The sequence below is a fragment of the Dendrobates tinctorius genome, unplaced genomic scaffold (genome assembly GCF_039654945.1).
Source record: "Dendrobates tinctorius isolate UK_male_01 unplaced genomic scaffold, ASM3965494v1 ptg000011l, whole genome shotgun sequence".
NCBI classification, from domain to species: Eukaryota; Metazoa; Chordata; class Amphibia; order Anura; family Dendrobatidae; genus Dendrobates; species Dendrobates tinctorius.
In genome coordinates, this window is record NW_027361679.1 from 103,304,024 (window position 1) to 103,319,271 (window position 15,248).

At 42.8% G+C, this 15,248-nt stretch overlaps 1 protein-coding gene across 1 annotated transcript in view; it reads right to left on the reverse strand.

Moving 5' to 3' along the window:
- Window positions 1-354: 354 nt before the first annotated feature.
- The window catches only part of LOC141049339 (hepatocyte nuclear factor 6-like), a 239,950-nt gene continuing 225,056 nt past the window's right edge, over window positions 355-15,248 (reverse strand). Inside the window, exon 2 of the mRNA XM_073545671.1 lies at window positions 355-2,679. Coding sequence (XP_073401772.1) covers window positions 2,387-2,679 — 293 coding nt within the window. The 3' untranslated portion in view covers window positions 355-2,386. The remainder of the gene's footprint in view (window positions 2,680-15,248) is intronic.

The window sequence follows — 15,248 nt, forward strand, 5'->3', positions numbered from 1 at the left end:
AGTTGGACGAGTCATGGCCGTAAATTGTGGACATCACTGGCTCCATGTGCTCATCCACATTGCAGACAGATGCTGCAGCCTTTCATTACATGCATTATCATGGTCCATATAAGGAACCAGAGTATTGCACCATGTGATTTTTTTCCATGCAGGCCATCAGTCCAAGTGGAAAATTGGCCATATGTGCTGGCAATAATAGGTCCTGTCTGTCACGGGACATATGGATGTCACACAGAACAATTATACACTTGTTGGTCCTTAAACACAGTTTTATTATCTCTTTTGCACATACAGTGAAATATCCAAATTAAAAAGCCACAAGTGTGAACAAACCCTTACTTTGTAATAATGATCCATTTCCTGTAAAATGGTGTCAACTTCAAACTTTAGTAGCAGAGAATACTGAATGCCGTTGATAATAACTTTTATCATAAAAAAATATTGCAGTTAATGAAAGTTAGTGTCCAGGAAAATGTACCGACCAAATGAAATCATTTTAAAAATGGCTGAATGAGATAAAAAAACAATTTTGGAGTTGCTTCCTATCAAGAATGAGGCTACTTGTCATCCAGCTGCACCTGGTGTTGCCGCTCAGTCGTCACTAAAGGAAATGAGGCTGAAATGCAATGCCAGACTCTGCCAATAATCATGAGTGGCGCTGATTCTATTTTTTTTTTTTAAACTTCAGCTTTCAAAAATTTCACTAGAAAAATGACAGAATCTAACTGGTTGCGAGGGTGTGCAATAGCAAATTCTGTGCCAAAATATTGTGCTCTGTTCAGCAGCTTTTTACATTATATCATATCACCCTGTAATGACATTTATAAAGGCAGGTAACCTTAAAGACAGACGAAAGAAGTGGACAGCAGGAGATGAACATACGACACACGTTTCAGAAAGTGCACTTCAGCACAGACCAGGCAAGTAGGAACAAAATCTTTGGTATCAGGTGTGATTTTTTTTTTTTTCAATCACAAATCGAAAACTCAAGTGAGGTAGCCTTTTCTATGAGGTTCTCACTAGAAATGTCTTAAATGTCATTCTTCCCACCTAGAGAATATTAAGTAAAATTTCATCATGTTGCCCCAGGTAGAAATAGTTTTATCTCTTTGGTTGGCAGACGGAGATCCATATTTAGGATTCTCGAAACATTTCGGAAAATGAATTTTTGTAGCTTGGGAGGTATACTTGGATACCTTTTAGAATTCAGATCGTCGAAATTACTCCGCTCTAGTATCAATACGTTTCATCCTTCTTGTTATAGTTTGATAATAAGGACAAATCCTGTTGATATTGTAAAAAAAAAACAAAAAAAAACCCCAGAATAATAATATTCAAGTACCTTTCACAAAAGTCAGTTGCTTTTGCGTCTTCGTTTTGCAGTCCTATTTGCTTGTACATACCGTAAATACTTTTTCAAGGTGCCTACTTGTTAATATACAACTTTTATACCATAAAATTGAGAAGCCATATTAAATACGCATAATTGAGATGGTTCTTTACATATTTATATGTTTAATACCCGCATCATTTCATAAAGTCTATCCTTGCTGTATTCGACCCACCTACCAGCTCCACATTGTGAGGCTTCCTACAACGTGACTAGAGAATTAGGTCCAGAAGGATGACTTTGGAATTGCACCTTCAACTAGGGTTATTCAGCCCTAAGAAGATTGAACTTTTCTTTTTTTTTGCTTTTTTTTTTTTTTGCTTTTTTTTTCTACAATGCATGACTTGATGGAAGCCAGGTGGGCAATGGGGTGGGCAACGGTACATCTCTTTTCTAAAGTACCATCTTCTGCTGAAAGCTTTAAGGCAGTTGTTATTGGCACACAAAGACCATCATCTCACACTCATATCCACCAGTTTGTTTTCTTCTAATCTCAGTTGTGTCTTACCTGTTTAGATGTTTTATTTGGAAACCGTAAAAATATTGGAGTCATATAATTATATTTTGGAATTTTAGGTTGGTTTGGTTATTCAAACGCCCATGATTGGGTAGAAGAATGAATTATCGCACAAAATGTTCTTCTCTTCATCTTCATTCTTTTTGTCATTCATGGCTTAATTGACATATTTTTCTTAAAAAAAACTGATATTTTATAGAAAGCTGCCTCCTGTTTTTCTGTTTTTTTTTACCTTTTTCATGTTTTATGCATGTAATGTTGAAAGTAAAAAAGAAAAGTAAACTGAACTGATATTATTCAATCGGTTCATTGTGGAGGAAAAAAAGAAGACAGCAGACATGGAACCTTATAAAGAAGCACAACTTGAAGTTTGTGTTTGTAGCATTTTGCAGTGTTTGTATTTTCACTGCTTTTCAGTATATCTTAAGATGTTTGTGACTGGGGATTTTTATTTCAGAATGTAAAGCTTTGAAAACAGCTCATGCCTTGGAAAAAGTGCTAGCGGATGTTGAAGGCATCCCAGGATTGACTCCAGGTTCTTCTTGCCATCTGTTCATGCACCGCCGGCGAGCGTTCATAAAGAAATTACTGACCGTGTTGAGCTCCAAGCCTAGCTGCTGCGAAATTGTTATTTGCATCTCCTTTGAAGGACGTTTGTTTTCTTTGAAGATGGCAATAAGAGTGCGCCGTTGAAGGTCTGTGAATACCAAACGCTGCTTCTTCGGCTGAAGATTACGGTCTTTCTGCTGTTCTTGTTCTTTACGTTTACAAGCTAAAAAACACAGACAAAAGGAACACATACATGATTAAAATAAAACAGTTTTGCTTGGGGGAGCATTTATGAAGCGGGCATTTATGCACATGTAATCGAAGTACATGTATCAAAGTACAAGGCAGTTATAACATGGCAGTTAGAGAGGGCAGGAGACAGGTAAGACATTTATATACATCTACTCCCTGTACATTTGGAGTACAACAAATATATACCATATGCATTTGTGTAATTTATATCCTGGCCGCTGCATTCACACACATCCACCGCCCTGGCATTAACTCTCTACACTCCATCCATATCGGCCCCTCGCTCCTTTCCTCTCCTATGTATAGCACTCACGCTCTTTTCACATTGTTAAATTGCACAGATCAAGTCAGTCCCACCATTCAACATAAGAGATGCTCTCACAAATCACTTAACCATCTGCTCACTCTTTCTATCCTCCTCCTAGTCGCAGGAAACATTGCTCCCAACCATAGTCCCTCATGTTATAGAAAGTCAAACCCCCCCAACTGCTACACTCAGAAACCCCTCTAATCTTATTAATAATCCCTGCATGCCATCTGTCTCTCTTAATTGTGCACTTTGGAATTCTCGCTCAGTGTGTAACAAACTCTCCTTCATTCATGACTATTTCCTTTCTAATTCTCTTAACCTTCTGGCTCTTACTGAAACCTGGATCTAGCAGTCAGACACTACCGCTGCTGCTGCTCTTTCATACGGGGGACTACACTTCTCTCATACCCCAAGATCAGACAATAGAGCAGGTGGAGGCATTGGTCTGCTCCTATCACCAAAATGTACCTTTCAGGTTATCCCTGAACTACCCTCACTAGTCTTCCCTTCTGTTGAGGTCCATGCCGTAAGACTCTACACCCCCTTTTCCATGCGAGTGGTGGTGGTGTATCATCCTCCCGGCCCTTGTTAACAGTTCCTGGATCATTTTGCCACTTGGCTTCCACATTTTCTCTCCTGTGACATCCCTACCCTCATCATGGGAGATTTCAACATCCCCATTGCTCTTCCCCTCTCCCCATCTGCTACTCACCTTTTATCTCTAACCTCCTCGTTTGGCCTTTCGCAGCTTACTAATTCTCCAACGCATGAAGACGGAAACTTGATCGACTTCGTCTTCTCTCGTCTTTGTGCAGTGGATGATTTTGCAAACTCCCCTCTCCCGCTCTCTGACCACAATCTTCTTTCATTCTCTATCTAGAACTGCCAGGCTGCTCAGGTCACCCCCACTGTCCAGACTTATAGAAATATACAGGCCATTAACACCCAGAAACTAATGAAGAACTTGCAGTCTTCATTGGCCCCTATCTCCTCCCTCTCATGTCCTGATTCTGAATTGAAGCATTACAATGAAACACTTGAAAGTGCCCTGGATGAATTTGCACCCCCTATAAATAGAACACCACAACGCAGACGGCGACAACCCTGGCAAATGGTGCAAACACGTTTCCTGCAGAGGTGCTCCAGGTGCGCCGAATGTCTGTGGAGAAAATTCAATCTACACGAAGATTTCATCCATTATAAGCTTATGCTTAGAACATACAACACTGCCCTTCACCTCTCCAAACAAACCTATTTCAACACCCTCATCACCTCACTGTCCAATAACCCGAAACGTCTCTTTGACACTTTTCATTCTCTACTCAACCCAAGAGTACAGGCCCCAATCACGGAGCTCCGAGCTGACGATCTGGCCAATTACTTCAAATTAAAAATTGACCAGATCCGACAGGAAATTATCTCCCAATCACCTCATACCATGCACTGTCCTCCCTCCCCCACTGCATCTAGCTCACTCTCTGATTTTGATCCAGTCACAGAAGAAGAAGTAAGCAGGCTCCTTGCATCTTCTCGCCCAACCACTTGCACCAGTGACCCATTTCCGTCACATCTCCTCCAGTCCCTTTCCCCTGCTGTCACCCCGCACCTAACTAAAATATTTAACCTCTCTCTCTCTCTTCTGGTATCTTTCCCTCCTCATTAAAGCATGCCATCATACATCCACTACTTAAAAAAACATTCCTCGACCAAAACTGTGCCGCTAACTATAGACCTGTCTCTAATCTTCCCTTCATCTCTAAACTCCTGGAACGCCTGGTCCACTCCCGTCTTATCCGCTATCTCTTTGATAACTCTCTTCTCGACCCTCTCCAATCCGGTTTCCGCTCTTTACACTCTACTGAAACTGCCCTCACTAAAGTCTCTAATGATCTACTAACAGCTAAATCAAATGGTCATTACTCCATGCTAATTCTCTTGGATCTCTCTGCAGCATTCAACACTGTGGATCATCAGCTCCTCCTCACTATGCTCTGTTCCATTGGCCTCAAAGACAATGGCCTCCTATCTCTCTGACCACTCCTTTACTGTATCTTTTGCCGGTTACTCCTCTTCTCACCTTCCACTTACTGTTGGGGTTCCTCAAGGATCGGTTCTAGGCCCCCTCCTCTTCTCCTTGTACACTGCCCCTATTGGTCAAACAATCAGTAGATTTGGTTTCCAGTACCATCTCTATGCTGATGACACCGAATTATGTGCTTCTTCTACTGACATCACGCCAGCCTTTCTACAAAACACCAGCGATTGTCTAAACGCTGTGTCTAACACCATGTCCTCACTATATCTGAAACTGAACCAATCAAAGACTGAACTCCTTGTGTTTCCTCTCTCTACTAATGTACCTATACTCGACATTGCCATTTCTGTGTGTGGTTCCACTATTACTCCCCAGAAACATGCCAGCTGTCTTGGGGTCATACTTGACTCCGAGCTTTCCTTTGCTCCCCACATTCGATCACTGGCTCGCTCTTGTCATCTGCACCTCAAAAACATTTCTAGAATTCGACCTTATCTTACTTTTGACTCCGCAAAAACTCTTACTGTTTCTCTTATTCATTCTCGTCTCGACTATTGTAACCCTCTTCTAATCGGTCTCCCTCTTACCAAACTCTCCCCTCTCCAATCTGTCTTGAATGCTGCAGCCAGGATCATATTCCTCACCATTCGTTACACCGATGCCTCTACCTTGTGCCAGTCATTACACTGGCTACCCATCCACTCCAGAATTCAGTATAAATTTATTACCCTCACCCACAAAGCCCTCCATGGCTTAGCACCACCCTACATCTCCTCCCTTGTTTCAGTATACCACCCTACCCGTGCCCTCCGTTCTGCTGATGATCTGAGGTTACCATCCTCAATAATCAGAACCTCCCACTCCCGTCTCCGAGACTTTACACGTGCTGCTCCAATTCTTTGGAATGCACTTCCCAGGTCAATATGATTAGTCCCCATTCCCCACAATTTTAAGCATGCCCTGAAAACGCATTTATTCAGACTGGCCTACCACCTCAACACATTAACCTAATCTATCCCTGGGGGGCACAGTCAAAAGTTTTACCATAACCAGGTTCACCGCATCATGTTCCCACATGCTTTATGCTTCCATTAGCCCTCTGTGTCTGTACTGTTACACACTTAACATTATGGCTGGTCCAATCAATCAGGGCAATTGTTACTACCCACCTTTCGTGTCTACCTCTTTCCTCATAGACTGTAAGCTTGCGAGCAGTGCCCGCATTCCTCTTGGTATTTGTTATAATCTATGTGATTATTGTTATGCTGTAATGTCTATTGTCTGTACAAATTCCCTCTGAAATGTAAAGTGCTGCGGAATATGTCGGCGCTATAGAAAAAAATTTATTATTATTAGTGCTTCAAAATAGAATGTAAGAAATAGAAAAATTTTCATTCTCAAGTGCATTTCAGCTTTGACTAAAATGGCCCACTTTCTTAATATCATAAAAATAATGTCAACTTTTAACATTGTTGTATGATGTCCCACAGTGTTAATATTTAAATGACTTTGTCAAATTAAATGGACAGAGAGGTGGCTAATTAATAGAATGTAAATATGGTACTTATTAATTGACTATAACATTTCATTAACCATACTGAAAATCTTGGGGAATCTAGCTTCAGCCATCCAGCAATAAATGGAGTTTCACTATAAGGCTACCTTCACACTATTAGTATGTAAGACAAAACCAGGAGTGGGACAATCAGAGGAAAAGTATACTAGAAACACATCACCACTTCTGGATTTATCACCCACTCCTGGTTTTGGCTTACAAATACTGATGTGAAATACTGACCAAATACTGAATATGTCAACGTGGCCTAAGGCTTCATTCAGACATCTTCAGAAAAAATGGTACCGTGTCATCAGTGTTTTGGATTAGTTTGTCATCAATGTATAGCCTGTGAGTCCACTTTTACCGTCAGCGTGTCCGTTTTTACCATCAGTGTCAGTGTTTTTCACGTATGGATAAATAAATAAATTACAAAGCTTTCCTATCCTTTGCAATGTTAAACATGCACAGCACACGGATGGCACAAAATGTGCTGTACATGTTTTTCATAGACTCATAGACTGGTAATGGCACCTTTATCCATGCTGCTGGAAAAAAGGTCATGTCTCCATGAGTTTTGCACGAACACACGGTTCATAAAAAAAAAATCACAGTCACAGTCATGTGATATGAACCCCATAGACCATAATGGGTACTTATTCTATCTAAGATAGAAATAAGAATTGTGTCAGCTTGCACATTGTACACTGTCACGATTCAACAATATGTAGTAGTCACATATAGTGATATTTGTTCCACGTCTTGACAATCCTTTAATGTATCCTATCTATGGAACATTATCTTTTTGCAAGAAACTAATACTCAAGTTTGCTAAATTAAAGTATTTTACAGTATACGATGCAATATACTTTTTGAACAATTATTCGGTAGCTAAGAGCATAGGCAACTACTACCTATTGTTACAGCATTTCTTTGCTAACTGCCAACTTTTTACAACTTCTTTGCAAGAATGTCATCGCAGATTGTATTTAATGAAAATAAGGTTTTCATTTTCCTTTTCTTCACACAACAGTGGTCCAAACTCTTAGTGGTTATAATTAGAGTTGAGCGACTTTGGTCGGATCAGGTTTCGTGAAACCCGAATGAAACAAAATAAGTTTCAGATGAAACTCGTCCGACTAGAGCAAAACAAAGTCGGAGTTTCGTCCGACTTTTATTTCCCATTGACTTGCATTGGGGTCGGGTTTCGGACGAAACTCCGACTTTGTTTTGCTCTAGTCGGACGAGTTTCATCTGAAAGTTATTTTGCTTCATTCGGGTTTCACGAAACCCGATCCGACCAAAGTCGCTCAACTCTAGTTATAATAATATAATGCACAGATGTTTAGTGGGTGCAATACACACTAGGTGGTGCCATAACACTGCTCTTTACATGCTCCTGATAATGTAAAATATGTGAACTTTCCATTAAAATAAAAGCTGCAACAAACAACTGTATTGTAAGTGGGGACATAAGAATTGTGGTTGCAGGGAGTGCAATGGTGACCGTAAAGGTGGGGGCCCACCAGTGGCCAGCACTATTTTCATCTCGAGTTGCATCCTAGGACACACATCCAGTTGAAAAGTATTGCAGAGCAGAGAGACACTGGCTCCCCGCTCCGAATTACATATTCAACTTGCAGGATAATCAGAGGCCCAGAACAGCATCTCGATGAAGGGGGCAACAATAAAGTCACCTAGTTGCAAGGCACACACCAGTTTAACGAGGAAGAGGACCAACAAGCTGATCATAGAAGAATGGAAAGTTGAGAGGAATGGTTATTTTTTAACCATTGCTCTTGGGGTTTTGTTCTTAAACAATATTGTGATAATATTCTTAATTGGTTATTGTATGACTATTGTTGAGAAATATTAATTGAAAAATTATCTTATTGCTGATGTTTCTGAATGATTTATATATTATGCTTGTACTATTTTTTATGGGGTTCAACATTGGCAATTATTGACTCTAGCAACACCAATGGGGCACATGCAGTTGAGCACAAGCAGGTGATAGTGGTGGTAGTGGGGTGGCCAGTTATAAATCATTTGAGCTTGTGGGACTGATTGTAAATTCCATCATATCAATGTTGACTTCACACAGACCCACACAACAGTGTTGTCTTCAAAACGACCTTTAAGACTTTTGCCCTGTTAAATGTCAATTTAAAATTTAGCTTTGAAGTCCAACAGGAGGAGTCATTGACCCACTTGCCCTATTCTAAACAACTCAACTAACCCCTCATACTATGCCAGTATGGTCCAGTGTATCATGCTACTAAACCAATCAGGCCATAAAGCAGGTCACATGACAGCCAACCTTTGACTACACACTGTTAGTCTCTTCTTTCTAGATTGCAATGCCAAACAAGCATCAGAATAGACAGGGTTGCATCTAACACTAGGCAACTAGTGATGAGCGAGTATACTCATTGCTCGGGTTTTCCCGAGCATGTTCAGGTTTCCTCTGAGTATTTTGGCGTGCTCAGAGATTTAGTTTTTGTCAACGCAGCTGCATGATTTGCGGCTGCTAGACAGCCTGAATACATGTGGGGGTTGCCTGTTTGTTAGGGAATCCCTACATGTATTCTGGCTGTCTAGCAGCTGCAAATCATGCAGCTACATTGCCAAAAACTAAATCTCTCAGTACGCCAAAATACTTGCTTTGGATCTGACGTCTCCCACAGTCTCATCAGCAGTAGCATAACTAGAGTCCTATAGGCCCCGATGCAAAATTTAGATATGGACTCCAAACAGAATGTTAGTTAGATGTATGAGCCCATGTAAGAATGTCTTCTGTCCTGGCCCATAGCCTGTAATAATGTCCCCCATTCTAGTGATGAACTTGTAATACTCTCTCCCATTCTGATACTTTAATAGTATCCCCTGTCCTGGTCTCTATTCTGTAATAATATTGTCACGATCCATGTTGGATTGTGACAGATTTAGCACAGCTAACTTTTTTTTTCCTTTAAGTCTTTGGCTTAAGGTTAGTTTTGCTCCTGGTGGCCGCTGGGGTTATTACACTGTAGTTGCTTTAGTTCTGGTTTTGCCCCCGGTGGCCGCTGGGGTTATTACATGTAAATTAGCAAGCAGGTGTGATGACCCTGGCTCCTACCTATTAAGGAGTATCAAGTGTTCTCAATCACTGTTGGTGATAATGTTCTCTCCCAATCAACCTTGGTGGAGAGAGGAGCTATTGAGAGGAGTTCCTTGCAGCTCAGCCAGAGCTTTGGAGTAGCAGCTATTCAGGTGGAAGCTGTATCCGGGTGCCGTACTCTGTTGCATGGCGCAATTGCAGCAGAGCAAAGCTAAGTTGTGTGTTTTCCCTGTTTTGTTAAATTTTCCTTGTGTGTATTAGTACAGTGGTGGGATTAGTATCTGCACCATCCAGTACACTAGTAAGGGATAGGTGCAGGGCGAGCTAGGGATTAAGGTATCCTGCTCGGTGACAGGTGAGGAGCCTGTATAGGGAACATTAGGAGTGTTCAGGGACACTGCCTCAGGGGAGTGCAGGAGGTCTCCATGTCCCCGTTCCCTATTGCAGGGCCCACCGCTGTAACTGTTTCCCCGGTGTTCCCCTTGTTTGTCCTGGTTTTAGTGCCATCCTGCGGGTCACGGCACAGAGGACAAGTCACTCCGTGACAAATATTCCCCATTCTGTAGTTATGCTCCCCATCCTGTAATAATGACCCCTGTTCTTAACCCATCCTGTAATAATGCCCCCTGTTCTTACCCCATCCTGTAATAATGCCCCCATCTTTGCCTCATCGTATAATAATGTCCCCCATCCTAGCCCCTTTATTTAATAATGTCTCCCGTCCTGGACCCCATCCTGTAATAATGTCTCTCATCCTGACCACCATCCAGTTATCAGGTCTCTTGTTCTGGCCCACATTCTTTGATAATGTCCCTCATCCTGACTCATTCCTATAATAATGTCCCCCATCCTAAAGCTCTTCTCCACCACATAAAAAACGTTTTCACCTTTCCCCACACTCTGCAGTGTCTTCTTCCACCTTCATAATTGGTTATCAGGCACAGCACAGATGGGTGGTTGGTGCATGGTCGTGACATGACAGGGATGCTGATGTGAGCAGCCAGCCTCTGACTGTCCAGCAATCTGTTTATCAATTGCAGTAAAGGGAACTGGTGGCTTTCTGCCCTGCAATAAATTTCAGCTGAATGTGCCTCTGAGGACACACATTGTACTGAGAATGGAGCTGGCATAGGCGGGCAAACTTATTGCACGGGCCTGGTCACCGTTTCCATCCTCTGCAACCGTGATAGTTATACCTCTATTAGAACCTCAAGAATTAACCCATCAAAAGAACTCAGCCCGTGTCAATTCCTCCCAGGATAAACAGCTCTCAGCCCATGTCAATTCAGCAATGTCCCACACAAAGCTTTGCAAGCTGTCCCTTCCTACAGTTAAGACTATCACAGCCCTCCTGCTCAACCATTATTGCAAATCTTCTGATCAGCCCAATATCTGCATGAAGATCTTGATATCACTCTGCTGCTATGCAGGTAGATGCAAGCTCCACTAGATGGCAATAGAGTGGAGGGAGGACTGTACACAGCAAGAGCAGACCTGCAGCGCAGCAGCGAGGCTACCAGCAGGTGGCAGCAGAATAGTCAAACAAGCCGGGTCGATATTAGTCTGTAGCGCAGTACCAAAGGAATAAACAAATACAGAGTCAGAACCAAGTCAAATGGGTCAGGAGCAGATATGCCAAAGACAAGAGACAAACAGCAGGTCAGGGTCCAAGGCAAGTCAAATACCAGAGAGTCCAAAACATGAAAGGGGGAACACAGAGTCGGAACGGGAAGAGGGGAACAAAACAGACACGGGCAAACTCAGCAATAGCAAAAGGACAAATCAGGGTATACACAGAGTCAGCTACTCATGCCTTAGGCAGAAACTATAACTGACGCCGCCTGCAGGATGCAGTGAAGAGAAATAGCCAGCCTGGTGCCAGAATGAGGCAGAGAAAAGTTAACCCTTAACATGATCAGCCCGGGAAAGGGAGACAGAATACAAAACCCGGCCTGGATCATGACACTTGACATGCAATATACACTCCTCACTAGTAGGTTTTACTACAACATTCTATGTGGCTCACTATGCAGTGTTGCTACTTAGGGCTGGCTCGCATCTGTGTATTAAACCAGCGAGTGCAATATGAGAAAAAGTTGCATTGCACTCACACCAATGTTATTCAGTGAGGCAGTGCTCATCTGAAAGTTCTTCATCACCTGGAATTGGGATGATGAAAAAAATTTGCAGCATGCTGCATTTGCCTGCTTGAAATGGCCGAAACTCACCAATGCAAGTCAATGGGTGTGAGAAAAAAATGTACACATACAGACTATGCATGTGCTGTCCAATTTTTAAGCACACATCTCATAGGAAACCAGACATTTTATCAGCCAAGTATAGTAAATTCACAGCCAGAACAGTCAGAAAAGAATAGACAGAAATATGTCAGTGAGATATACTGTATAATCAGTGCTTTGCATGTGTAGTCTTCATTAGTTGTATTTAGCTAATAATTAGACAAATTAATGAAAAACATGACGTGGAGTCCCCCTTATTTTTAATAACCAGCTGACAGAAAGCAGACAGCTGCGTGCTCATATTATTATTCTGGGAAGAGGCGAATATCTATAAACATTTCCAGCCTATTAATAACAGCTCACAGCTGTCTTCTTAGTCTTTGCTGGTTATTAAAATGTAGGGACCCCAACAAAAATGACGTGGGGTCTCCCCCTATTTTTAATAATCAGCAAAAGCTAATCAGACAACTTTAACTCATATTATTAGGCTGTAAAGTGGCAATGGATATTGTCTCCTTCACAGACTAATAACACCAGCCATCAGCCACCCCAGTAAAGGCACAGCAATTGGTTGAGCCAATTCTGGCGCTTAGCCTCGGCTCTTCCCAATTGCCCTGGTATGGTGGCAATTTGGGTATTGGTTTTGGGGTTAATGTCAGCTGTGAAATGTCCGCTTATATCAAGCTCAGGGGTTAGTAATGTAGAGGCATCTGTCAGACATCCTAATTACTAACCCTGCTATCACCTCTCACATTGTGAGAAATTATTGCTGGTTCTCATGCTGTGAACTGCGATAACCTTACTGACGCCGCCACTCGTTACAGCAGCCAGATTCACAAGCTATTCTCAGTGTGTTCTGGTGGCTGTGTTGAGCAGTCACATTACTAATGTCACCGCTCACCACAGCCTCCAGATATAGCAGAGTTGAGGTTGTTGTGGCACATCCTTATTATGGATTTACAGCAGACCCCTTTGAATTATTTTATTTTTTCGTGGTAATAAATTGGTAAAAGAGGGTAATTGTCAGGGAGTGCTTCTTACAATTAAAGGACTTTTCTCTGTGTGTGTTTATTTTTTTGACTACGGGGTTAGTAATGAGGGAGTCTGTAAGACACCTCTCCATTACTAACCCCTGGGCTTTATGTCAGCGAACATTACACAGCTGATATGAATCCCAAAACTATTATCCTACTTGCCAGAGAACCAGGGCAATCAGGTAGAGCCAAGGCTAAGCGCCAAAATTGGCACACCTAATGGATGTGTAAGGGGGTGGCAGGTCCCCTCTGTTGCGCCATCCTCTCCTTCCATGTGAGCCCCTGTGCACTTTATGTACCGTGATGCAATGTTTGTGTTTTTGTATTAATTGCACTGTTTTGTAACAATGTAGTATGAGCTACACATGGTATTGTGATGTTCCTCTTTAATGCCTGTATATAGTTAGGGACAGAATTAGTTAATTAAGGGGGTTGGATTTGCAGCCTCGAGGGAGAGGAAGCTGCTGCTTCCCAGTCAGAAAGCCCGGGTACGTTGGCCAGGGAAGATGTGTGCTACGGAAGGGGCATTGCCAGACTCTTGAATGGGAGAGATCTGCTGCCCCGGATCCAAGACGCATATGGACTGAAGGATTCCAACAACGATGCTCAAGGAGTGCTGAACGCCTATGGAGAAAAACCCGCACACCAGAAGACTTCATCCACTTCAAATTTATGTTAAGAACCTATAACGCTGCCCTTAACTTGGCAAACAGACCTACTTCACCACCCTGATCTCCTCACTAGCCAACAACCCCAAAAAACTTTTTGACACCTTTCACTCCCGCCTCATGCCGAAAGCACAAGCCCCTATCACAGACATTTGTGCTGATGACCTGGCCTCACACTTTACAGAAAAAATAGATAATATCTATCAGGAAATCTGCTCCCAACCACCAACTGCTGTGACTCCCATCCCTTCCTGCATCTCCCCTGGTTCACTTTCCACATTTGATCCCATCACAGAAGAAGTCTCCAGACTCCTCTCTTCCTCTCGTCCGACCACATGCACTACCGACCCCATTCCCTCACATCTCCTCTAGTCTCTCTCTTCAGTTGTCACAACTCACCTCACTGCAATCTTTAATCTCTCCCTCTCCTCGGGCATTTTCCCATCGTCCTTCAAACAAGCCATCGTTACTCCATTACTAAAGAAACCTGCTCTCGACCCATCCTGCACAAACAACTACAGACCAGTCTCCTATCTCCCCTACATCTCTAAACTTTTGGGCACCTAGTTTACTCCCGCCTTACCCGTTACCTCTCCACTCATTCCCTTCTAGACCCTTCACAGTCCAGCTTCCGCCCCCTACATTCGACTGAAACTGCACTCATCAAAGTTACCAATGACCTACTGACAGCACAACATAACGGTGACCACTCTCTGCTCATTCTTCTCGACCTATCTGCAGCTTTTGACACTGTTGACCACCATCTCCTACTCTCTAGGCTCCAGTCACTAGGCATTAAGGACACTGCTCTCTCCTGGTTCTCTTCCTATCTTTCTGACCGCTCCTTCAGTGTTTTGTTCTCTGGCTCCACGTCATCTCCTCTTCCTCTCGCTGTCGGGGTACCTCAGGGCTCAGTCCTTGGCCCCCTTATCTTCTCTCTCTACACAGCCCCAATTGGACAGACCATCAGCAGATTTGGCTTTCAGTATCATCTTTATGCTGATGGCACACAACTATATATGTCATTCCCCGACCTTACCCCAGCTGTACTACAGAACGCCAGTAACTGTCTGTTCCCGCAGTCTTCAACATCATGTCCGCTCCCTATCTGAAACTCAACCTCTCCAAAACTGAACTTCTCCTGCTCCCGCCGTCTACTAACCTCCCTAAATATGACATTTCTCTCTCCGTGGGTGGCACCACAATAACACCACGGCAGCAGGCGCGCTGTCTGGGTGTTATGTTTGACACCAATCTCTCCTTCACATCCCATATACAATCTCTTGCCCGCTCTTGCCACTTACACCTAAAGAACATCTCTAAAATACACCCTTTTCTCACCATGGAAACAACAAAAACCCTCATTGTAGCATTGATCCACAACCGCCTGGATTGCTGCAACGCTCTATTAATTGGCCTCCCCGTTACTTGACTATCCCCTCTCCAGTCCATACTTAATGCAGTAGCCAAGGTCATCTATCTGGCTAATCGGTACTCAGACACGTCCGCTCTTCGCCAGTCCTTACATTGGCTGCCCATTCATTATAGGATCCAATTCAAAGTACTTGTTCTCACCCACAAAGCTCTCCACAGTGCAG